Below are 25,658 nucleotides of genomic sequence, written 5' to 3' on the forward strand. Positions count from 1 at the left end.
GCAGGGGACATGTTTAAACTGTATTTGGGAAGAAGAAATTTGTCACCTGTATTTCTGTAACAAGAAAGGCCTCATTGATTTTGAAGGCACCGGTTGCTGGAGAACTAAGGATTTTGGTATCTTCTCGTTTATTGACTTAGGGTTAGGGAATACATTGATAGGGACACATTGAATGAGTTTTAATGAGAAATTTATGTGTGTCATGTCCAGTTGCATTATGCAAGAGATACGAATTTCTCGTTTAAGGAAGATTAACATAATAGCCTTTGCTGTTTTTCTTTTCTTCCTTTTTTTTTTTGAAACAGAGTCTCACTCTGTCGCCCAGGCTGGAGTGCAGTGGCCGGATCTCGGCTCACTGCAAGCTCCGCCTCCCGGGTTTACGCCATTTTCCTGCCTCAGCCTCCCAAGTACCTGGGACTACAGGGGCCGCCAGCTCGCCTGGCTAGTTTTTTTTGTATTTTTTTAGTAGAGATGGGGTTTCACCGGGTTAGCCAGGATGATCTTGATTTCCTGACCTCGTGATCCGCCCGTCTCGGCCTCCTAAAGTGCTTGAGTCACCACGTCCAGCCTTGTTTTTCAATCAATAACTTTCCTCCCTAGTTTAAAAAGGTTGTATTTTAAAAATCTATGCTAAAACTAAGCACTTGCTATGTACTAGTCTTATCTTCAATTGGAGGAAAATGTAAATATAACTTAAACATAGTGAAAGTGATAGTTAAGTCATAGTAGAGAATTGCGTTTTAAATTTTCAGTTGTCTTTTTATTCTGAAAGGATCAATGTTTTATAGATACTACCAATATATTAATGTTTTTAAAGCTGGTTCCAAGAAATTTGTCTGAAATTTTAATGTGGCCGTGTTTTCTCTGCTGAATTATCAAGGGAGGCTAAATATTCTGTGGTACAATGGTAATACATTTTTATAATACATTGATAGGCATAGATAATACTGCAGAAATTGCCAAAAAAACAGCTTCTTTTTTTTTCTCCCTTCTGTCCCTCCACCTATGTTCTTTCCTGCCCCACGTCTCTGCCACCTCCTTCAACCCCTCCTTTGTTGTAAACTTACATTCTCAGAATTATATAATAAGCATGTCTTCGTAAATTTTCAGTTTGTTTCATGATAACTGTAACTAGTTCAGAAAGAGGTTTCTCATTCTACATCATACAAAATAAAAGTGTTTATGAAGTAGCCAGGAGTTCTTTGCCAGCAGACGAGTTATTGAGGCTTAGTTTAAACTGGCATAATTTAAACTGGTGTAGTTTTCTTAACAAGGTAATCTGTCTTGGAGGAGATTTTGGTCTGCTTTTCAGATCAGCAATATTAGTGTTATGCCATCTAGTGGCAGATGTATGTATTTCACATTTTTTGTTGGTTTACCATGCCTAGAAGTTTAGAGCCAGTAGGGACCTAAGATCACTTTACAGGTGGGAGACCAAGGCTCAGAGAAGTTAGAGGATTTGCTTAAGGTCACCACTTAGTGACAGAGCTAAGATAAGCCTCAGGTCTCCTGATTACCAATGTAGTATTGTTTTCAAAACATGGCAGTGTTTTTTTTTGAGGACTCTGTTAGATTAGTTTGAGGATATCAACCATGGGAAAGTATTTATATTTTAGGTTTTTTTTTGTTTATTCATAATTACTGTTGATAGCTTTAATGTAGTGGTGTTTTAATAGGCCCTTGTACTCAGAAGATAAGGGAAATGGCTATCATATTTACCTTTGATAAAACACAGTTTTCTTTAAGTAGTTAAATAACTGCTTGTGAGAGAGGGTTGAGCTTGTTTTCCATTTGTTACAGTGAGAACAAATATTAATTATTGTGCCTTTGGGCTTGCCCTTGTATGATGTATTTTTTTCTCATAGAAAAGGAAATACTAGGAGAGAGGGCCCTAGGACTCAACTTCTCTGTTAGGGTCATACTCAGATTAAGTTTTGTGTTGAAAAAAAGAGTCAATTCTGACAGTGCCTTCTGGTCCCTCCTCACCCTATCCTGGCAACTAAAGGTTGCAGATCAGGCAAGCAGTAAGCTTCAAGGACAGAGAAGTTTTAAGCAATCTTAAAGACTGTTGGAATAAGGGTGAAGAATATTGCCCTGGGAAGAGGTTTAGAGCCAATTGACATCAGGACACCAGCTATCGGACTGGAGAAGTGTTTGAGTAGTAGACTGAGGATGACTTGGATTTGCATTTTTGTTTTGCCTCTGATGCTCCAGTGTTGCTTCTTTTATAATTTCTTTTCTGTTTAAACAGCTTCCTTCAGCCAATCTTCATTTGAATTGGTGTTTTCCTGTAGGTAAAATGTTTCTCTCTGGCTTCTTTCAAGACTTCTTTGTTTTTAATTTTCAGATGTTTAATTATAATGTATCTTAATGTAAATTTCTTTGAGTTTAGTCAGTATGAGATTCACTCAACTTTTTGAATATGTTTGGTGCTTCACCAAATTTGGGAGTGTTTTAGCCATTATTTCTTTGAATATTCTTTCAGTTCCCCTCTTCCTCTTCTCTTTTCTGGGACTCCAGTGATACGAATAATGAATCTTTTGTTATGGTCTATGGATCTCCTGTGGGTCCCCAATGTTCTTTTCTTTATATTTTAATTTATTTTCTCTCTGTTGTTCAGATTGGGTAAATTCTACTGATTTCACCTCAAGTTCACTGATTTCTATGCTAGATGCCATTTTCACTCTACTATTGAAACCATCCTGTGAGATTTTAATTTTGGATATTTTATTTTTTAGTTTTATAATTTCTGTTTGATTTATAACATATTTCTGTGCTGATATTTCTATTTTTCATTTGTTTCAAGATAATTTATGATTTGATGTATTTTTAAGGTAGCTGCTTTAAAATCTTTACAGATAATTCTGACATCTGATTCGTGTCTGTGTTGGCATCAGTTAATTGTCTTTTTGTCATTCAAGTTGTGATCTTTTCTGGTTCTTGGTGTGATGGGTGCTTTTTTACTATATCCTGGACATTTTGGCTGTTATGTTAGTTTTTGTGTTTAGAGTTAGTGTGTAGACCATAGTCTAATTTTGTAGGCTGTTGTTCCAGTGGCAGTTTAATTTTCAGAGCCTTTCCAGTGTTATTTTGATTTTCTTGGTTATTTGGTTTTGTTTGTTTATTTAATGCTGGGGCCATTAAATAAAGCCTTTCTGTCACCTCAGGCAGCACTAGAGCTCCCACTGGTGCTGCCTGAGGTGGCCGAAAGCATTCCCCAGGCTGAGCTGTGTGATGTCTCTTGGTGGGGGAGGGTACTCTCAGGATACAGGGACAAAGAGGTTTTGCTGGACCGGGCTACTTTTTGTGGCACGATGTTCGCTATTGGTGCCATTTCACTGCCCTCATGTCACTGGGGAGTACATGAGAGATTCTGACTCATGAGGACAAAGAGGCTCCCTGGGCCAGACTGCTTGTTATGGTCGAGTCCCTCTTACTGGTGTCCTCTGACTACCCCAGTGTTTCTGGATTGGGGAGGGAATTCTTAAGCCCATAGAAACAAAATGTCTGCCGAGGTCACTTGATACAGCGAGCTGCCTCTTGCTGGTACTGGCTGGACACCTCAGTATCTCTTGGTTGTATAGGAGAGCCTCAGGCCTGTGGGAACAAAGGCTTCCCAGGCCAGCCTGCTTATTGTGATGGGGTCTCTCTTGCTGGTGATGCCTACTTACCAGTATCTCTCTTTAGGGGAAGGGAGTCAGGGCCAGGAGTGAAGGAAAGTGCTTTCCCTGACTGCTTATTATCATTGTGGCTGTCTATCCCCTGCTCATGGTTCTGGGCTTTCCCTGTGTTGTTAGTGAAACTTCTGTTTGATCTGGGAGATGAGAGAGCCTACCTTGGCTGCCTTCTGTTGTTAGTTTGGGGACTGGGACACGCTAGGCCTGGGTTGGCTTCTTCTGTTTGGTAGAGATACGTAAGATGTCCTGCCATTGTCTTGTTCCTCCAATCCTAGGGTTACAAAACAGTTTACTTTCCTCTTACCACCTTTCAGAGTTCTCCTTTGGTTGCCTCATGTGTTATTTATAGGCTTATACTTAGTCGGGAAGAGCAAGAAGAAAGGAGTCTATACCATTGTGTCTGATCAGAGATTCATTAAAGAAAATCCTTTATTGAGATATAATTTACATACCATAAAGTTCATCCTTTTAAAATGTAAAATGCAGTGGTTTTAGTATATTCAAAGAGTTGTGTGACCATTACCACTATTTATTTATTTGTTTATTTATTTTAAACTTTATTTTAAGTTCTGGGATACATGTGCAGGACGCGCAGGTTTGTTACATAGGTAAACATGTGCCATGGTGATTTGCTGCACCTATCATCCTGTCACCTACATATTAAACCCCACATGCATTAGCTATTTATCCTAATACTTTCCCTCCCCGCTCCCACCTCCCCGCAACAGGCCCCAGTGTGTGTTGTTCCCCTCCCTATGTCCATGTGTTCTCATTGTTCAGCTTCCACATGGAAGTGGGAACATGCGACATCACCACTATTTACTTAAAATATTTTATCACCCCAAAGAAACCCTATTTCCATTAGCAGTCACTCCCTTTACCCCCTTAAGCCCTTGTTAGCCATGAATTTACTTTCTGTCTCTTTGAATTTGACTTTTCTGGGCATTTCCTATAAATGGACTCATACAATATGTAGCCTTTTGTGTTTGGTTTCTTTCAATTAGCATACGTTTTCAAGGATTATCCATGATATGTAGCATGTATCAGTACCTCATTCTTTTTTTTTCTTTTCTTTTTTTTTTTGAGATGGAGTCTTGCTCTGTCTCCCAGGCTGGAGCGTAGTAGTGTGATCGTGGCTCACTGCAACCTCCGCCTCCTGGGTTCAAGCGATTCTCCTGCCTCAGCCCCCTGAGTAGCTGGGACTACAGGCACATGCCACCACACCCAGATAATTTTTGTGTTTTTAGTGGAGATAGGGTTTTACCATGTTGCCCACGATGGTCTCGATCTCTTGACCTCGTGATCCACCTGCCTCGGCCTCCCAAAGTGTTGGGATTACAGGCATGAGCCACTGCAGCCAACTTTCATTGCTTTTTATGTTCAAACAATATTCGATTATATAGCTATACTCAGCTTTTTTTTTTTGAAGGATATTTTCTCTGGGTATAAAATGTTGGGTTGATTTTTTTTTTTCCTTTCGGTATTTTAAAGATGTGGCTCCACTGTATTCTAGCTTGTACTGTTTATAATGAGAAGTCTGCTGTCCTTCTTATATTTGTTACTCCGCACAATGTATCTTTTTTCTCCAGCTGTTTTTAGATATTTATCTGCATATCTAAGTAATTTATTTTGATATGCCTTTGTGAGTTCTGTGTGTTCTTCGTGTCTGGGATTTGATGAGCTTCTATGATCAGTGTGTTTATAGTTTTCATCAAATTTGGAAAAGTCAAATTTCATTAAATTTGGCCATTATTACTTCAGATATATCTCCATCTCCTCCATTCCATTCTGGGACTCCTGACTCCTGTTACATGCATATTAGGCCACTAGAAGTTGTTCCACAGCTCTGTTTTTGTTTTTTTGTCTTTTTCCCAGTCTGTTTCTCTGTTTCATTTTGGAAGTTTCTATCACTATAACTTCATTAACCTTTTTTTCCTTGTAGTGTCTAATTCATTAGCTATATCCAATATATTTTTTACATTTATATTCCTGAAAATATGTAACATAATGGTAATTTAGAATATCTTTATCTACTAATTAATACCTGCATCATTTTGGAGTCTATTTCTGTTGATTGATTTTTTTCCCTCTTTGTGGCATACACTTTTCTGCTTCTTTTCATGTCTAGTGATTTTTGTTTGCATGTTAGAGTTGTGAATTTTACTTTCTTGATTGCTGGCTATTTCTATGTTCCTGTAAATATTCTTGAACTTCATTCTGAGATGTAATTAAGTCACCTGGAAATAGTTTGATCTTTTTGAGGCTCGTTTTCCAGCTTTGTTAGGTAGGTCTACAGCAGCATTTTATCTAGGGTTAATTTTTCACACTGAGGCAATACCCTCTGAGTTCTCTGCCTGATGCCTAGTGAATTATGCAAGTTTTTTTCTTTTTTTTCCTTTTGGCTGTTGGGAACAAAAACAGTCCCTGGCCTTGTGTGATTTCTAGGGATTGTCGTTTCTGTTCCTTTCGTGTGCTTCATTCAGCCTTCTGCAGGTCTCTGAACTTCTTTCTCCCTGTTAATCTCTCTTCTCTTTGATACTCTGTGAACTCTAACTTCTTTGAGTTCCCTGGATTCCCAACTCAATTGCTTCAGTTTCACCAGGACTTCTGGATTTTCCTTGATTGGACTGCAGTCTAGAAACTGCACCCCTTTCCCACCCCCCACCCCAGCTAAGCATCTAGATCCTGCATGGAAACTCTTACCAAGAAGTAAGCTGGGGACTTTATAGGGCTCATATAATTTGTTTTCTTTCTCTCTGGGTTCATTGTCCTCTATTGCCTGATGTCAGGTGTCTGAAAACCATTGTTTTGTAGATTTTGGTTTTTTAATTGTTGTAGGTTGGAGAGTAAATTCAGACCTTGTTACTTTACCTCGGATGAGGTAGAAGTCCCTAAGGTGATGATTTTGGACAATTTTTTTTTTTTTTGAGACGGAGTCTCACTCTGTCACCCAGGCTAGAGTGCAGTGGCACGATTGTGGCTCACTGCAAGCTCTACCTCCTGGGTTCACTCCATTCTCCTGCCTCAGCCTCCGGAGGAGCTGGGACTACAGACACCTGCCACCACACCCAGCTAATTTTTTATTTTTATTTTTTTATTTTTAGAAGAGACTGGATTTCACTGTGTTAGCCAGGATGGTCTCAATCTCCTGACCTCGTGATCTGCCCGCCTCAGCCTCCCAAAGTGCTGGGATTACAGGCATGAGCCCCTGCGTCCGGCCAATTTTGGACTATTTTATTATGTAGCTAGTGGAAGAGTTACTGAATTATTTTGATCAGAGAAGTTAGTGTGAAGAAATTCGGTTTTGCAGAGCTTATTTCTGGACTGCCAGAAACTTGAACATGACTATGAGTGAAGTGAAATAGGAAGCAGGGAGATGATGAGGCTGCTGCTGTTATCCGGGGGAAGATAATGAGAGTTTGAACTACTAGAATGATTGTGAATGATGCTGGGGGTGGGAACACATTCGATGCATATTTGGAGAAGGGACTTGATAAGACTTCCTTTTCTTAAATGTTGATGTACAACCATACAGTTTTTGCAGCATTCCAGACTGCCAACCATTCTTTCTTCATTGCTGTTAAAGAAGACATTTTATTTAATTCAGTAAAATGACACAGTCTGAAGAATTGCATCAAAATGCTAGATCATATGTTTAGTTTTTATTTCAGTTTGTATTCATTTCTCAGTTTTTCTTAATCTTGACATTCTCTAAATTGCTGGATTTATACATTCTCAATGAACTGTGAATTTATAAGGATTAAAACTGTAGCAGCTATTTGTTTATTATTTTTAGTGGCATACCTTGTTCATTATGTATTCTCGTCAACTTAAAAATGCATTTTTTTTTTTTTTGTTTTGAGACGAAGTCTCGTTCTAGCACCCAGTGATTATATTTTTAGTAGAGACGGGGTTTCACCTTTTTGGCCAGGCTGGTCTCGAACTCCTGACCTCAAGTGATCCGCCTGCCTTGACCTCCCAAAGTGTTGGGATTACAGGCGTGAGTCAGTAAAAATGCATTCTTTTTCACTTCTGTAAAAGCCTATGAGCTCTTTGCTAAGTTTAAGTCTGGGAAAAATAGCTTGTGTGTTCCAAATAAACCTTTTAAATAATAGGAGATTGTACTGGACAATCAGAAACTCACATTACATTCCTACCTAAATTTTTAAATAACCACAAAAAAGGCTTATGTCAGTTGAAATAAACAGACTTCTCTCATTAAATGCTAAATGGATCAAATATGAAAGCCTTTTGTAGAATGATTTCCTGCATGCTTTCTTTTCAGTGAATGAACAGCTTTTATTTTCGTTATCTTTTGAAAGTTGGTCTATACTGGCACAATTAGATCTACTTATTTTGGTGAACTTTGATTTTCTGGCTGTCTTGGCATTATAACACAGGTCTTCTAGAGAACATGAAAATAATATTTTAAAAAAATACATTTGCTCAAAAGCAGATTTTCCAAATCACAAATGGGAAACTTGGGACTTGGAAGTTGAATATGGCTTTCATCTTAGTTCTGTCTTTGAACAAATTTCTTTAGATCAGCTTCTATTGTATTAAAATGAGTAAATCAATACATGTACCCAAAAGTCTGATTTTTCTAGTGTTGTGCTTTTGCTTTTACTTTATCCATTTCTTCTGAGATGATATTCTTAATGAAGGGGAGGGAAGAACAGGTGCCAGGTTACAATGCTGAAGTTCCAAGCAGATTGTTCTGGGATAGAATGGAATAGAAGCACTGGTGCCAATGTCAGTAATGTGTATATAGCATGTTTTGACTAAGACTTTTATCCTGAGGAAATTTTGATTATTATTGGGAAATTATAATTGGACTTAGGCCAACATTGATGAATTCTTTGGGGAGATATTTTCTGGAGGAACTCCTTAAGCAATATTTTAATATAGCATAATTAATTTCCATTTTCTCCATTTTTGTTTTTATTCTACTGCAATTGTTTTTATTGAGAATTTGTCAGTATATATCAGACTGTTAATTTAAAATGGTTGCATTTTGTAGTATGTATCTGTAACTAAAAGAGAGTAAGTTAATTAAATAAAAAATGGATATAAATACACTGGGTAACTGTCATAGGATCCAAAAAATGCATGTATTGAACTGACTAAAGAAATTTAACAGGTGTTTGGTTTTCTGTTCTTGTGATAGTTTGCTAAGAATGATGGTTTCCAGCTGCATCCATGTCCCTACAAAGGACGCAAACTCATCCTTTTTTATAAACCTGCACGTTATGCACATGTACCCTACAACTTAAAGTATAATAATAATAAATAAATTAAAAAAAAAAAAAAAAAAAAGAAATTTAACAGGGATAAAACTTGAGTCTGAAAAATCTTTTGTACAGGTACACAACAGCATTAAACATGTTTTAAAAAGGGATTTACATGTTTCATTCAAAAATAACTCCAGTAAATCAAGAGTCCTGTGGCCACCAGGAGACCTTATGTAACACCATTCTTCATTGTTAATAACATAGTTGTCTAGAACAGTAATAGTTTTCTTCTCTACACTGTATTGTTCAGAACAGCTCAGTAATCTCAACTATTATGTTCAGGTTGGAGTGCTATTCTGAGAAGCATGCACGTACTCATACTGGTATGTATTTTACATCCACATTAACTTAAATTCTTCCTCACAAGAGCTCTAAGAGGTAATAGTATCTTCATTTTTTGTATAGGGAAAAATGAAGCACAGAGAAGTAATGTAATTTTCCCAGGGTAAAGTAAAGGTGAAACTGGACTAGAGTATAGGTAACGTGGATCCTGAGTCCATGTCCTTAACCCTGTTTCATATGTATATAAAACCTCACATGATAGGTCACAATCAAAACGCAGATAAATGTTAATTTCTCAGTTTTGACAACTCCTGGGCTCAAGCAGTCTTCCTGCCTCAGACTTCCAGATTGCTGGGATTACAATAGCATGCCCCTATGCCTGACCAACATCCTGCTTTTAATTCCTTTGGAAATATACCCAGAAGTGGGATTGTTGGAACATATGATAGTTCTATTTTTAATTTTTTGAGAAGCCTTCATACTCCATACCTCCATATTCCATATTTTCCATAGTAGGCCCGCCATTTGACATTCCTACCAACAGTGCACATGGGTTCCAATCGAGTCTCGAGTAGCTGGGACTGCAGGTTTGTACCACCATTTGCAGCTAATTTTTGTAGAGATGGGGTCTCAATATGTTGCCCAGGTTGGTCTTAAACTTCTTACCTCCTCACTCCTGGGCCTCCTAAATCCCTGGGATTACAGGTGAGAGCCAGTGCACCTTGCTTTACTTTTTGCTTAAAATTTTCTGACTAAAACTCCTTTTTATAGACAGACATACTTTGTTTTATTCTTTGCTTATTATTTATTATTGTTTATTTTGCCTGACAGATATTGTGGGTGGTTTTTTTTTTTTTTAAAAACAAATTGAAGATTTGTGGCAACCCAATGTTGAACAAGTCTGTCAGCTCCATTTTGCCAACAGCTTGGGCTCACTTTGTGTCTCTGTGTCGCATTTTGGTAATTCTCGCCAGTTTTCAAGCTTTTCCATTATGTGTATTTTGGTGATACATGATCAGTGATCTTTGATATTAGTGTTTTGTTTTGGCATGTCACGAACTACCATGAAAGGTGGCAAATTTAATCCATAAATGAATTATGTATTCTGACTGTACCACTGACCAGCCATTCCATCATCTCTCTTCCTCTCCTCAGGCCTCTCTATTCCCTGAGGCACGCCAGTATTGAAATTAGGTTAGTTGATGACTTTACAATGGCCTTTAAGTGGTCAAGTGAAAGGAAGAGTTGCATGTCTCTCACTTCAAATCAAAATCTAGAAATGGTTACATTTAGTGAGGAAGACATGTCAAAAGCCAAGATAAGCCAAAAGCTAGGCCTCTTGTACCAAACAGCCAAGTTGTGAATGCAAATGATAAGAAAATGAGACAGCATTATTACTGATGTGGAGTCTGAGTGGCTTGGATAGATGAAATTAGCCACAACATTTTCTTAAGACAAAGCCTAATCCTGAGCACAAGGCCCTAACTCTCTTCAATTCTGTGTAGGCTGAGAAAGTTGAGAAAGTTGCAAAAGAAGTTTGAAGCTGGAGGTTGGCTCATGAGGTTTAAGGAAAGAAGCTGTCTCTATAATGTGAAAGTGCAAGGTGAAGCAGCAAGTGCTTATGTAGAAGCTGCTGGAAGTTATGCAGAAGATCTAGCTAAGATGATGAGGGCAGCCACACTACAACCACAATGTAGACGAAACAGGCTCTATTGGAAGAAGATGCCATCTAGAGTTTTCATAGCTGGAAAGCAGAAGTAAATGGTTGACTTCAAAGCTTCAAAGAACAGGCTTACTGTCTTTTTAGCAGCTAATTCTACTGGTGACTTCAAATTAAAACTATTTCTCATTTACCATTCTGAAAATTCCAGTGCCTTTAAGAATTATGCTAAATCTACTGTCTGCTCTGTAAATGGAACAACAATGCCTGGATGACAGCACATCTATTTATACCATGGTTTATTGAATATTTTAAGTGCACTGTTGAGACCTACTGCTCATAAAAATATTCCTCTCAAAATATTACTGCTCATTGACAGTGCACCTGGTAATATAAGAGCTCTGATGGACGTGTATAGGGAGATTAATGTTGTTTTCATGTCTGCTAACACAGCATCTATTCTGCAGCCCATGGATCAAGAGTCATTTTGACTTTCAAGTTTTACTATTTAAGAAATACATTTCATAAGCCTGTAACTGCCATAGATAGTGATTCCTCTGATTGAATCTGGGCAAATTAAATTGAAAGCCTTGTGGAAAGGATTCACCATTCTAGATGCCATTATAACATTCATAATTCATGGGAGGAGGTAAAAATATGAACCTGTTAACCAGGAGCTTAGAAGAAGTTGATTCCAACCCTTATGGATGACCTTGAGGGATTCTAGACTTTAGTGGGGAAAGGAACTGTAGATGTGGTAGAAATAGCAAAATAACTAGCATTAGAAGTGGAGCCTGAAGATGTGACTGAATTGCTACAATCTCACGATAAAACCTTTAACAGATGAAGATTTGCTTCTTATGGATAAGCAAAGAAAGTGGTTTATTGAAATGGAATCTACTTTTGGAGAAGATGCTGTGAATTTTGTTGAAATGAACAAAGGATTAGGATATTACATCAATTTAGTTGATAAAGCAGCAGCAGGGTTTGAGAGGAATGATTTCAATTTTTGAGAGAAGTTGTGCTGTGGGTAAAATGCCATCAAACAGCATTGCATGCTATGGATAAATTTTTTGTGAAGGAAAGTGTCAATCGATATGGCAAACTTCACTGTTGTCTTATTTTCAGTAATTGCCGCAGCCATCACCCTGATCAGTTAGCAGCCATCAACATCGAAGCAAGACATTCTACCAGCAAAAAGATTACAACTTGCTAAAGCCTCAGACGATTGTTAGCAGTTTTTAGCAATAAAGCATTTTTAAATTAAATAAAGCATGTACATATTTTAGACATAATGCTGTTGCACACTTAATAGACTACAGTATAGTGTAAACATAACTTTTATATGCATTGAGAAACCAAAAGATTTATGTGACTCACATTATTGCAATATTCACTTTATTGCTGTGGACTGGAACCAAACCTACAGTATCTCCCAAGTATGACTGTAATTGTTTCCAGATCCTCTATTACTTTGAAAGAACTCGCCATCAATCAAAGTGCCTCTTACAGTAGTGTGGTCTCATTTAGGTTCTTTTCTTATGAGGAATACACACCAATTCTAGCTTCATGTAAAAGGAAAAAGTATTGTCAGAATGCCTCAGACATTTGCTGACAGATGCTACAGTGCTGCCACAGTTTACTAGAGGTAGAATCTGGAAAAGAGTATTTTTTCAGGAAAAGTGAGATGAGGATAAAGATTTGTAAATAAAGATGTTTATTGTATTATTTATAATAGTGAGAAACTAGAAAATGTATGTTCAACAACATCAAAGGCCCTTTGTAAAATATCAGGTAATAAGCCCGTATATAAAGTTAGGTTTAGTGTGGTATTCATTCTGTAGGAAAAAAATAGGTATTTATGCAAGGAAACCTAGGAATAAATGGATAGTCCAAAATGTTGATAATAATTGTCTCCATGTGTGGGGTTATGGGTGATTTCTTCTTTATATTTTTATGTATTTAAAATTCTTTCTGCACTTAACATTACTTTTATAATTAGTAAGAGTTAATGTGATTGGGCTGGGTGCGGTGGCTTACACTATAATCCTAGCACTTTGGGATTCTGAGGTGGGTGGATTGCTTGAGTCCAGAAGTTCAAGACCAACTTGGGCAATGTGGCGAAACCCTGTCTCTACAAAAAAATACGAAAATTAGCTGGTTGTGGTGGTCTGCACCTGTAGTCCCAGCTACTTGGAGGCTGAGGTAGGAGGATCGCTTGAGTCTGGGAAGTCAAGGCTGCAGTGAGCCATGATTTTGCCACTGTACTCCAGTCTGGGCAACAGAGTGAGACCCTGTCCAAAAAAAAAATTAATATGATAAATATTTCTTGAGCCTAAAATACATTAGGTATGGCCTTCAGAGTTGAATAAACAATATAGGGACATGGTTAAACATGATAGAATAAGTACATTAATTTATCTCTTTAAAAAGAAGGGAGGAATAAGCTTAACAATTTCGGTCAGTACCAATGAATTTATTAAAGTAAACATTTTGCTCAGTATAGACTATATGCCAGGAATTCAGTGTGCCAGGTGCTTGGGGAAACAAGTTGGTTACTGAAAGAAAGCAAGCTTGCTGTCATTTCTTCCAGATAGTTTTATATGGTCTTTCTATCACTGATTGAGCTTACCATAACATAACTGAAATTATCGGTTCATTTGTTTGTTTCCCTGAATTGATTATGAGTTCCTTTAGGATAGGGACTATGTCTTTTTCATTTGTGTACCTCCAGCACCTAGCAATTTGTTTCATTAACTCTGCTTGGGATGTCGTAAGTGATGATGCTTGAGGTAGATTTTGAAGAATGAGTGCCTATGATAAAAAGTTGGTTTAGTCTTAACAAAATCCTTCATTCCCCTATAACAAGAGACAGATAAGTTACTGTACTGTAGCAATTATTAATTTTGATTGAGAATATTTTTATTTTGTCTTTTTCAAATGGATTTTGGTTAGACCTCGTTTCAGAATACAGTTCTGAGTTGGTCAGTAAAGTGAATGTCACTTTCCATTTATATTTTAAACATAGAAATTTGGCCGTAAATTGGTTGCAGTTTAGGTGAGGGGCAAGGGAGAAAGCTGCATTCATAGAGATGAGGTTGAGAAATCATAGTGGATGATTTTTAAAGTATATTAACAAAATGAATTTGTTGTGCAGACTTCCTCAAGTTAGATATACAAAACAAATAATCAGAATATTGTTGCCTTCATTTCATATGAACTAGGACAACATGTAGAATATGCAAGCAACATGAAGATCTTAAAAAACTATAGCAAGAATTAGTTTAGATTTAACATGTACCTTCCATTCCCAATTTACTCACAAATTACACCCCCAAAGTTCAATGATAAGTTGATTCCTTCTTCGTTGTCACAGGATAATTTTATAACAATAGTGATAGACATCTGTGGTTTTCAACCCAGGGAACATTTGGTAACGTCTGGGCACATTTTTCGTTGTAACAACTTGCTGGTGGTAGGGGGTGCTACTGGAATCTAGGAATTGAGACTAGAAATACTGCTAAACATCCTACAATGCACAGGACAATCCCCATCCCTGCAAAGAAGTATCCATCCCCAAATGTCAGTAGTGCTGATGTTGGGAAATCCTGCCTAAACAATGGTCAGGTTCCCAGGCCAGCCTCAAAAACTTTAACCAGTAGCAGTACTTATAGCCCATAACTGAAACTTAGTGCTAGTGGTGCCATTTCATTTGTTACTTAAAATTATTTCATCTCCATAGAAAAGTTCTTCTTAAATTTCAATTTGAGATTAATTTCCTTATGGGGCACAAAGGGCGGTTACTCCCATAATGTGGTAGAGACTCTAGATTTCAGTGCCTCTGGCTAGTGTTTTTTAGCTTTTCATATGTATCAGTCAATCTTATAGAACAGTGGCTGGGTGCGGTGGCTCACACCTGTAATCCCAGCACTTTTGGAGGCCAGGGCAGGTGGACCACTTGAGGTCAGGAGTTCAAGACCAGTCTGGCCAACATAGTGAAACCCCGTCTCTACTAAAAATACAAAAATTAGCTGGGCATGGTGGTGGGTGCCTGTAATCCTAGCTAATCGGGAGGCTAAGCCAGGAGAATCGCTTGAGCTCAGGAGGCGGAGGTTTCAGTGAGCCAAGATCATACGACTGCACTCCAGCCTAGGCAACAGAGCAAGACTCTGCCTCAAAAAAAAAAAAAAAAAAAAAAAAAAAAAGGTTCATAGACTAGAGATTGCCTTTTATTTCAGTAGAGTTATCCCTGGGTATTTGCGGGGGATTTGTTCCAGAACCCTTATATAAAATGGTGTGGTATTTGCATATAACCTATGCATATTTTCCTATATACTCTAAATAATTTCTTGATTACTTATAATACCTAATACAATGAATATGGTGTGGAAATATTTGTTATACTGTATTTTTAAGATTTGCGTTTTTAAATTGTTGCATTGTTAATTTTTTTTTTTCATCCCAAATATTTTCATTTCATGGTTGGGTGTCTCCTGCAGATGCAAAACCCATGGATATGGAGGTCCAACTGCGTAATTTCTAGATGATGCATACTTACATGTTTTTAAAACTTGAAAATGTTTAATCAGTTTACCAAATACTCATTTAGAAATAAGTAAGCGTAGAATGAGTATTTGTGTTTTTTAGTATCCCATAACTGATTCACTTTGGTTTTATTAACAGGGTCAGGAGAAGGTCTAGGGAAAATAATCCAGAGATTTCCACAGAAGGACTGGGATGATACACCTTTTCCACAGGGAATTGAGTTGGTAAGTGGTTGTTGTATTTTTGCATGTTTATAATGTTATTTTTCTTTTTTGTCACATTGATTTTTACATTTATGTTACATTTGCTGTTAAGTAATTTGATAATTTAATTGTAAGTATTACAGTACTAGAAATAATTATCTTCCCTCCTAGTCCCTCAAGTACAGTCATCTTTGAATATATTAATTCTAGAATGCCTATTTTGCTGTTCTTTTTCTCATTTAAATTTGTAATATTAAAGATGAAATTGATGATTTTCATATACTCAGAAGCAGAAAAATTCCACTGATTCTTTAGTAAAAGTCTTAGCCCAGTAACTTCAGGGATACACATATATATATATTTTTTTTTCCTGAAAATGTCCAGGTTATTGTCTTAGTAAAAATGAAACAAAAAAACACAGACAAATAAAATACCAAAAGTTTGTTTAATGTTAACCAGTCATGGTTTGAATTTGATCTTAAAATCACAAATTAGATTTCTTTTGTTTTTAGCTACAAGGTCTGAAGGTTATTTTATAATAGTGCAGTTCAACTCCTTTTGTTGTTGTTGTTGTGGTTAGCCATTTTAAAGGAATTTATTAATTGAACATAATTTATGCTGCCCAAGATATTCTGTCTGGTGGTGGATCCATGGTAGTAAAAATGAGGGACTAGAAAGGTGATTACTAAAGTACTTTGCAATATATGTCTATGAAGTTTGGTTCTCCGAATTTACTGGGGTGTGTGTGTGTGTACTTATTTATATTGTGTTTATGGATGCGCACACACATACACACATAGAAGCAGTGTCTTCAAGGCAGTCCTGTTGAGAGGCCATTTGGTGTAATATGATACTTAAGAGTGCAGGCTGTGGAGCAGAGTGCCTAGGTTAAAATCTCAGCTGCATGGTATGACTTTTGACAAGTTACTCAACTACTTTGAGCCAGCAGAATACTTATCCATAAAATGAGAATAATTGTTATATCAATCTCATAGGTTGTTGTAAAGATGAAGTGGAAAAAATACACATAAAATGCTTAGAACATTGTCTTCCATAAATGAGTTGTCCAGTTGTTTAATTAGTATTGTTGCTGTTTGTTCAGCATCTCTCAGCACCTTACCCACAGGAACAATTGTTCATTCTCTTGTTGGCATGGATTGGAAATATCTATTAGATATTTTGTATTGAAAATTTGAAATTTTCTCATCCTAGCTAATAACTGTCCAATTTTGCTTCACTGAAAATTAAAGATACGTTGCTAAGTCCTTAGTTTTGATTGTTACAATTCAGCCATGTAGAGAAAGCTGAGGGTTCTGTAGGCCTACAGAGGGGATAAATCTTGAATTTTGGCATTAAAAATGGGGAAGGAATGTGAGGATCCAAGGAAAATGGCTTTTTGGAGAGCCCTTTGTATTCCTTTCTCTTTTTCCCCATATGCCTGCAAATACCAGTACTTGGCCTTACAGTGTGAATAACCAGGCATTTGTTCTATAAAAGCTTTTAAACCCTGTTTCAATGTCCCTTTTAGTGTATTGAGGGGAAATTTTTGGTGCTGGGGACCTGTTAGAACTTTTTGTGGGTTCCTACCTCCATTCACATCAAAGTGTGGAGAGAGATAAACTATACCAATTTAACAGTATGAGCAGTGATTCACCTTCATAAGTTTCAAGAACAGCAGACATCATAGAGGGAGAGAGAAATCATGGATTGGCATAGCTATTTAGCTAGGACAGAGAAAGGATAATGTTGTTTTGAAAGCCAAGAGAATAGATACCTATGATGCCTCTCTTGTTTCTCCAGTAGCAAGGGAGAGAAACATACTGGTTTTACTACTTAGTAAATGGATATGTTCTCTTTGTGTGACAGACACTGCCATGTTCAAGTGTTATAAATGTCTCTCCAATAAGTGGAGTCTTGTGCTGCTAGAATAGTGAAATGGAGGTGCTTAAGAGGTAGACAGAACTTTTCCTCCCTAAGATTTTCCTGGATGACATCTTGGCATATTCTTAACATAGCATTTCAAGATTCATTGGGCTAGATTAATATTTAAAGAGTAATCTGATGGATTATGTCAGAAATTTTCTTTTTCCTTTTTCCGTAATGGATCACAGTTTCAATTCTTTAATGTCTATAATGTTGTCAAATACAAAATAAATTTATCTTTTTTTTTTTTTTTTTTTTAAGACGGAGTCTCGCTCTGTCGCCCAGGCTGGAGTGCAGTGGCCGGATCTCAGCTCACTGCAAGCTCCGCCTCCCGGGTTTAAGCCATTCTCCTGCCTCAGCCTCCCGAGTAGCTGGGACTACAGGCGCCCGCCACCTCGCCCGGCTAGTTTTTTTGTATTTTTTAGTAGAGACGGAGTTTCACCAGGTTAGCCAGGATGAACTTGATTCCTGACCTCGTGACCCGCCTGTCTCGGCCTCCCAAAGTGCTGGGATTACAGGCTTGAGCCACTGCGCCCGGCCATAAATTTATCTTATATCTATCAAAGTACATTTTTTTTCTGTCTCTCAACTTTTCCTATTTTTAATATCTCACAAAAATATACAATTATCAAGAACAGGAAATTAACACTAGTACAATATTGCTAACTAGACTGTCTACCTTACTCAAACTTTTTCTATCAAAGTACATTTTTAAAACAGAATAAATCACTATTAATTTTTTGTCTAGTCTTTATTGCCGTATTTTTGCATATGTTTAGAGAGTGTGAATAGTCTGTATATGAACAGCAATAACTTGAATAATTGTGATGCCTTATGTGATCTTGAGTAACCCTGTGGCTTCAAGACCAAAGATACATGTACTATAATTTTAGTCTAATTGAAGGTGATCTGGCTTAGTCCTTAAGTGGTTTGTTGTTTCTGGTGTAGTCATGACCCTTTTCTGATGATTTATGGGAAAAATTCTTACCCCTTCCACAATGGTGGAACAACGTTAGCATATAACATTCATGTTTATATCTGACAGTTGTATAGGGTTAATAAATTATGATGAACTCACGTACATAATGGTAGTAGTATATTAATTCACAAATAAGTAAACAGAGGCTTAGAAAGTTTAGATAACTTTACTGAGATCTAACAGCTGGGATACAGCAGAGCTAGGGTTCAAACCCTGATCTTCTGACTCTTAGTGTCAGCCAAGATCTGAGAGATTTCTGGGAGTGACACTTTTAGCTATGGTTAGCATTTTAGTGTAAATGGTTAGTATTTTAGTATAAATGCAGAATCTGAAAACAGAATTCCATGATTTGGAAGAACTAAGGTTGAGAAATGTTAAGAGAAGGCTGTGTTATTGAATAGGGACCAGCTTTATTATTTATTTTATCTGAGAACACACATGGGTTCAGAATATAATATTATATTCAAATTATTTTCTATTGCCACTTCTCCTTCCCAGGGAGTTCTAAATGTATTAAAATTCTAAATGAAAAATAGATATGTTCAGCCTTACAACTGGTGGAAAAGGATTTTAGGCATTCATTCACTAATTAATCAAATTCCAAATTTAATTTAGAAGATGCCGAATTTCTTTTTCCATTTTTACATAAAGAAATTGCCTTCTGTTTTTCTATTGAAAAATGGTGAACTTTAATTTGGATGGATTTTAAAAATAGAAATATGAAAGTAAGCTAAACTGAACATAATGACTACTTTTCTAGTTCTGGGATATTTTTCTTTCTCTTGTGCTTTTTAGGCATACATGAAAACCACAGACAGTCATATAAATAAAGTCGCAGTTAATTTTAGTAACAGCATTTCAAAGAAAATTAAATTGGTTTTCAGAGGCATTCTATAGTTAACAATCTATTCCTGATTATAGGAACAATATTTTTATTGGCTAGATCAGAGACATTTAAACAGCTTAAAGAATTAAAGCAAAATAGTATTGTTTTGACCTTAGCTCCTTTTTTTTTTTTTTTTAGACAGAGTTTCACTCTTGTTGCCCAGGCTGGAGTGCAGCGGCACAATCTTGGCTCACTGCAGCTTCCGCCTCCCAGGTTCAAGCAATTCTCCTGCCTCAGCCTCCCAAGTAGCTGGGATTACAGGCGTGTGCCACCACACCTGGCTAATTTTGTATTTTTAGTAGAGACACGGTTTCACCATGCTGGTCAGGCTGGTCTCGAACTCCTGACCTCAGGTGATCCCCCTGCCTTGGCCACCCAAAGTGCTGGGATTAAGGGTGTGAACCAACACACCCAGCCTACCTTAGCTCCTTACCTTAGCTCCTTTTTTTTTTTTTTTTTTTTTTTTTTGAGACAGAGTCTGGCTCTGTCACCCAGGCTGGAGTGCAGTGGCCGCATCTCAGCTCACTGCAAGCTCCGCCTCCCGGGTTCCCGCCATTCTCCTGCCTCAGCCTCCCGAGTAGCTGGGACTACAGGCGCCCGTCACCTCGCCCGGCTAGTTTTTTGTATTTTTAGTAGAGACGGGGTTTCACCATGTTAGCCAGGATGGTCTCGATCTCCTGACCTCGTGATCCGCCCGTCTCGGCCTCCCAAAGTGCTGGGATTACAGGCTTGAGCCACCGCGCCCGGCCCTTAGCTCCTTTTTAAGATGCCTTGTCTTAGGAGTGCATCTTTTTATATCATGATTCAGAAAATATGCCACAATCTCAATAGGGCATGCCTGTACTAAGATTTTTGTTAGACGTGCCTGATTTTTTTAGAATACTGAAGTACTGTGATAAATAAATTTTGTGTCTTGAAAAAGAGAAGCATTCAGTTAGAATATCTAACTTTAATATTCTTAGGAAATTAGTTCTGTTATTTAAATTATACACTAGCGATTCGACTACCTGCAATATGAATTAGGTCTTCTGTAAATGTAGATTGAGGAGAAGAGAGGAAAAAGAGCTTGTATTCCACATTGTGCAGGTGTAACATAGGAAAAGTGACTTTAATATGGGATGTTATTTGAGGGCAGAGAGGTAAATATAAGTACCATGTAATGCTTTAATTCTTTAAGCTGTTTATAATGCAATACATGCAATAAATGGGTAACAATCATCCATTTGACGTAGATATAAATACTATGTCAAATGGTTAGGAAACTGAGTGTAGAAAAGATGGAAGAGACTTTTCCTTTTTGTAGAAGAATATGCTTGAAAGGAGAATGAGATGACAGAATCAGGGTTCACAAACATTTTAAAAGGCAGGAGTTATGGGATGTTTAAGAAAATGAAATATAATAAGTAAAACTTTAAGTTCTTGCATGTGAGTATATAAAGCTAGATTTATAAGTAATCATATCCAGCTAGAGAGGCTTGAGAAATACAAGAAGACAGATTTTAAAAAGTTTATAAAAGGTATGTATGGTAGATACTATAGAAAGCATCTGAAGCCTCTGTGCTGAGGTAGGATGCAAGATAAAATACTCAGTTTTAAAGATGGTCCAAAGCTTGGTGTAAACGGTGTGTGGAAGGACTCTAGATTTAGCATAGAGTTGAGGCTGAAAACTTAAGAATACTGCTATGAAGTATGAAGACATGGCTTTTAAAACACACTAAGAACTATAAAAAGGATTTTAAAAGTTATGCTCACAACAAAGCAAGTGGATATAAATGGGGGTTAAGCCAGAAAATGGTGGTTTGAGCTCATATTTTTGGTACCCACTTCCAGACTGTTGTTTCTTTGAAGTAATAAAACCACAGGGCAGGGTACCTGATGAAGTCTGGAAGGTACATTTGAGGTAGTAGATTCTTTTATCATCTCTGAGGAAGAGATCAGTTAATCTTAGTGTTATGGTTCTAATACACTTCTCCATACTCACTACAATGGTTTGTTTATCCTGTACTAGAACTAGTGTCTCTCAATTCTGCTTATTTTGCCAGTGCATTGATACCCTCAGTTATGCTAGAAAATCTTTCCCCTACAGTCACATACTTCACTACTGCTCTCAGAACCACTTTAGACAAAATTTTCTTGTCATGCTAGGGTTCTGCTCTACCTGATGCTTTAAGACAAAAGAGAACTTCCTGAGGAAGATGTAGAGCTACATAGGCCTCATCCACTACGTCTGTGTATTGTTTGCAGACAGCCTGGACTTCATTACATGGTACCATACTGCTACTCATCTCTCATGTGCTTGTCTGTCATATCACCCTTATGGCTTATTCTGTACTTCTTAAGTTCCAGTTCCTTTTTGCTACTATTCTATTTCTATTCATCCTATTTCCATTGTACCTATAATTTTAGCAAAAAAAAAAAAAAAAAAAAAATCTTGACTTTATGTTTTAGCTACTATCCTATTTCTTCTTTATTATAAAATGTTTTCAGTGACTCTTGATTTGCTCTCCCAATTTCTCTAAGAGACTAATGTGGTTCAGTAGAAAGAATACGGGATTTGAAACTTAAAAGCCTTGAGCGAAGTTAATTTACTCTCTCTAATAATAGTATTTTTCCTACAGGATGTTATTAGGTGATCATCTGTTAATATTTTAATATTTGTAATGTTACAATTTCTTGTTTACTCTCATTTCATACCTCTATCTCACCCACATTTCAGGGTGAGGTCAAGAGTTTGAGACCAGCTTGGCCAACATGGCGAAACCCCATCTCTACTAAAAAATACAAAAATTAGCTGGGTGCAGTGGCAGGTGCCTGTAATCCCAGCTACTTGGGAGGCTGAGACAGGAGAATCCCTTGAACCAGCGAGGTGGAGGTTGCAGTGAGCTGAGATGCGCCATTGTGCTCCACCCTGGGAGACACAGCAAGACTCCATCTCAAAAAAAAAAAAAAAAAAAAAAAATTATCGAAACAAACAATAGTGAAAACACAGCATACCAAAGTCTATGGGATATAGTGAAAATAGTATTAAGAGGGAAGTTTGTAGCTATAGGTGCCTACATCAAAAAAGAAGAAAAACTTCACATAAACAACCTAATGATGCATCTTAACTAGAAAGGCAAGAGCTAACCAAACCCAAGATTAGGAGAAGAAAAGAAACTAATAAAGGTCAGAGCAGAAATAAATTGAAATTAAGAAAACAATACAAAAGATCAACAAAGCAAAAAGTTGGTTTTTTGAAATGATAAACAAAATTGACAGACCTTTAGCCCGAGTAAGAAAAAAATAAAGACCCAAATAAATAAAAACAGAGATTAAAAATAAGATATTACAACCGATACTGCAGGTATTCAGAGGACCATTAGTGACTACTATAACCAACTATATGCCAATAAATTGGAAAACCTGGAAGAAATGGATGAATTCCCAGAGATTTACAACCTACCAAGATTGAGCAATGAAGAAATCCAAAACCTGAACAGACCAATAGCAAGTAACAAAATCAAAGCCATAATAAAAAGTCTCCCAGCAAAAGAAAGCCCAGGACCCAGTGGCTTGACTGCTGATTTCTATTAATATCAAGCTTTTAAAGAAGAACTAATTCAATTTCTACTCAAACTATTCCAAAAAATTGAGGAGAAGGGAATACTTTCAAACCTTATTCTATGAGACTAGTATTACTGTGATACCAAAACCAGGCAAAGACATAGCAAAAAAGAAAACCATAGGCCAACTTCCCTGATGAACATTGATGCAGAAATCCTCTATAAAATTTTAGCAAACCAATTTTAACAACATGTTTAAAAGATCCTTCATCATGACCAAGTAGGATTTATCTCAGGGATGCAAGGATGGTTCAAGACACACACACTAATCAACGTGATACATTTTATCAATAGAATGTACAAAAACCATGTGATCATTTTAATTGATGCTGAAAAAGCATCTGATAAAATTCAGCATCCCTTTATGATAAAAACCATTTAAAAACTGGGTATAGAAGGAACATACCTTAACACAATAAAAGCTGTATACAACAGAGTCACAGCTAATATCATTCTGAATGGGGAAAAACTGAAAGCCTTTCCTCCAATATCTAGAAGATGACAAGGATGCCCACTTTTACCACTGTTATTCAACATAGTACTGGAAGTTCTAGCTAGAGCAACCAGATAAGAGAAAGAAGTCTAGGGCATCCACATTGGAAGGGAGGAAGTCAAATTATCCTTCTTTGCAGATGATGTGATCTTATATTTGGAAAAATCTAAACACTTCACCAAAAAACTATTAGAACTGATAAATTGAGTAAATCTGCAGGATACAAAATCAACATACAAAAATCAGTAGCATTTCTATATGCCAACAATGAACGATCTGAAAAAGAAATCAAGAAAGTAATCTCATTTACAGTAGCTACAGATAAAATATCAAGAAATTAACCAAAGAAATGAAAGATCTCTACAATGAAAACTATAAATCATTGATGAAAAAAAAAAACTGAAGAGGACACAGAAAAAAAGGAAAGATATTCCATGTTCATGGATTGGAAGAATCAATATTGTTAAAATGTTTATACACCTAAAGCAGTCTATAGATTCAATGCAGTCCTTGTCAAAATATCAATAACATTCTTTACAGAAACAGACGAAACAATTCTAAAATTTACATGGAGGCAAAAAAGACCTAGAATAGCCAAAGCTATCCAGAGCTAAATAAATAAATAAATAAATTTAAAAAAAAACTGGAAGAATTACATTATCTGACTTGAAATAGTAACCAAAATAGCGTGGTACTGGCATAAAACCAGACACACAAACCAATGGAACAGAATAGAGAATCCAGAGACAAATCTGTTTATCTACAGGGGACTCATTTCTGAAAAAGGTGCCAAGAACATACACTGGAGAAAAGACAGTCTCTTCAGTAAATGGTGCTGAAGAAACTGGATAGCCGTATGTAGAAGAAAGAAACCAGACTCCTCTTTCTTGCCTTAAAAAAATAAAATAAAATCAAAATCGATTAAAGACTTAAATGTAAGACTTCAAACTATGAAATTACTACATGAAAACATGGGAGAAACTCTAGGACATTAGACTGGGCAAAGACTTCGTGAGTAATACCCCATAAACACAGACAACCAAAGCAGAAATGGGCAAATAGGATCACATTAACTTAAAAAACTTCTACACAGCAAAGGAAACAATCAGCATAAATGAAGAGACAACCCACAGAATATATAAGGAGCTCAAACAACTGTGTAGTGAAAAAAATCTAATAATCTGATTAAAAGCTGGGCAAAAGATCTGAATAGACATTTCTGAAAGGAAGACATATGAAAGGAAGACATATGAAACAGTTATATGAAAAGGTGCTCAGCATCACTGATCATCAGAGAAAACTACAACAAGATCAAAACTACAACAAGATATCATCTAACCCCAGTTAAAATGGCTTATATCCAAAAGACAGGTAATAACAAATGCTAGCAAGGATGTGGAGAAAAGGGAAGCCTCCCACAGTGTTAGTGGGAATGTAAATTGGTAAAACCACTATGGAGAAGAGTTTGGAAGTTCCTCAAAAAACTGAAAATAGAGCTACCATATGATCTAGCAATCCCATTGCTAGTCATGTACCCAGAAGAAAGGAAATCAGTTTATCGAAGAGATAATCTGCACTCCCATGTTTATTGCAACACTATTCACAATGGCCAAGATTTGGAGGCAACCTAAGTGTCCGTCAATAGACAAATGGATAAAAAAAATGTGACAATACACAATGGAGTATTCTTTGGCTATAAGAAGAATGAGATTCTGTCATTTGCAACAACATGAAACTGGAAGTCATATTGAATGAAATAAGCTAGGCACAGAAAGACAAACTTTACACATTCTCACTTACTTGTGGGAGCTAAGAATTAAAACAATTGATATCATGGAGATAGAGAAGAAGGATGGTTACTAGATGCTGGGAAGGGTAGTGTGGCAGGGGAGAGGAGGTAGTGGAGATGATTAATGGGCACAAAAATATAGTTAGGTAGAATGAATAAGATTTAGTATTTTATAGCACAACAGGGTGACTACAGTGAACAATAATTTTTGTATATTTAAAAATAGCTAAAGGAGTATAATTGCATTTTTGTAACACAAAGGATAAATGATTGAGGTGATGGATACCCCATTTACTGATTGTTATGCATTGTATGCCATATCAAAATA

At 36.8% G+C, this 25,658-nt stretch overlaps 1 protein-coding gene across 1 annotated transcript in view; it reads left to right on the forward strand.

The window, feature by feature from the left end:
• Positions 1 to 25,658, forward strand: part of SBF2 (SET binding factor 2) — a 523,750-nt gene that overhangs the window by 80,192 nt on the left and 417,900 nt on the right. Inside the window, exon 2 of the mRNA XM_025356625.1 lies at positions 15,594 to 15,679. Coding sequence (XP_025212410.1) covers positions 15,594 to 15,679 — 86 coding nt within the window. The remainder of the gene's footprint in view (positions 1 to 15,593; positions 15,680 to 25,658) is intronic.

Source organism: Theropithecus gelada, chromosome 14 (genome assembly GCF_003255815.1).
Source record: "Theropithecus gelada isolate Dixy chromosome 14, Tgel_1.0, whole genome shotgun sequence".
Lineage (NCBI taxonomy): Eukaryota > Metazoa > Chordata > Mammalia > Primates > Cercopithecidae > Theropithecus > Theropithecus gelada.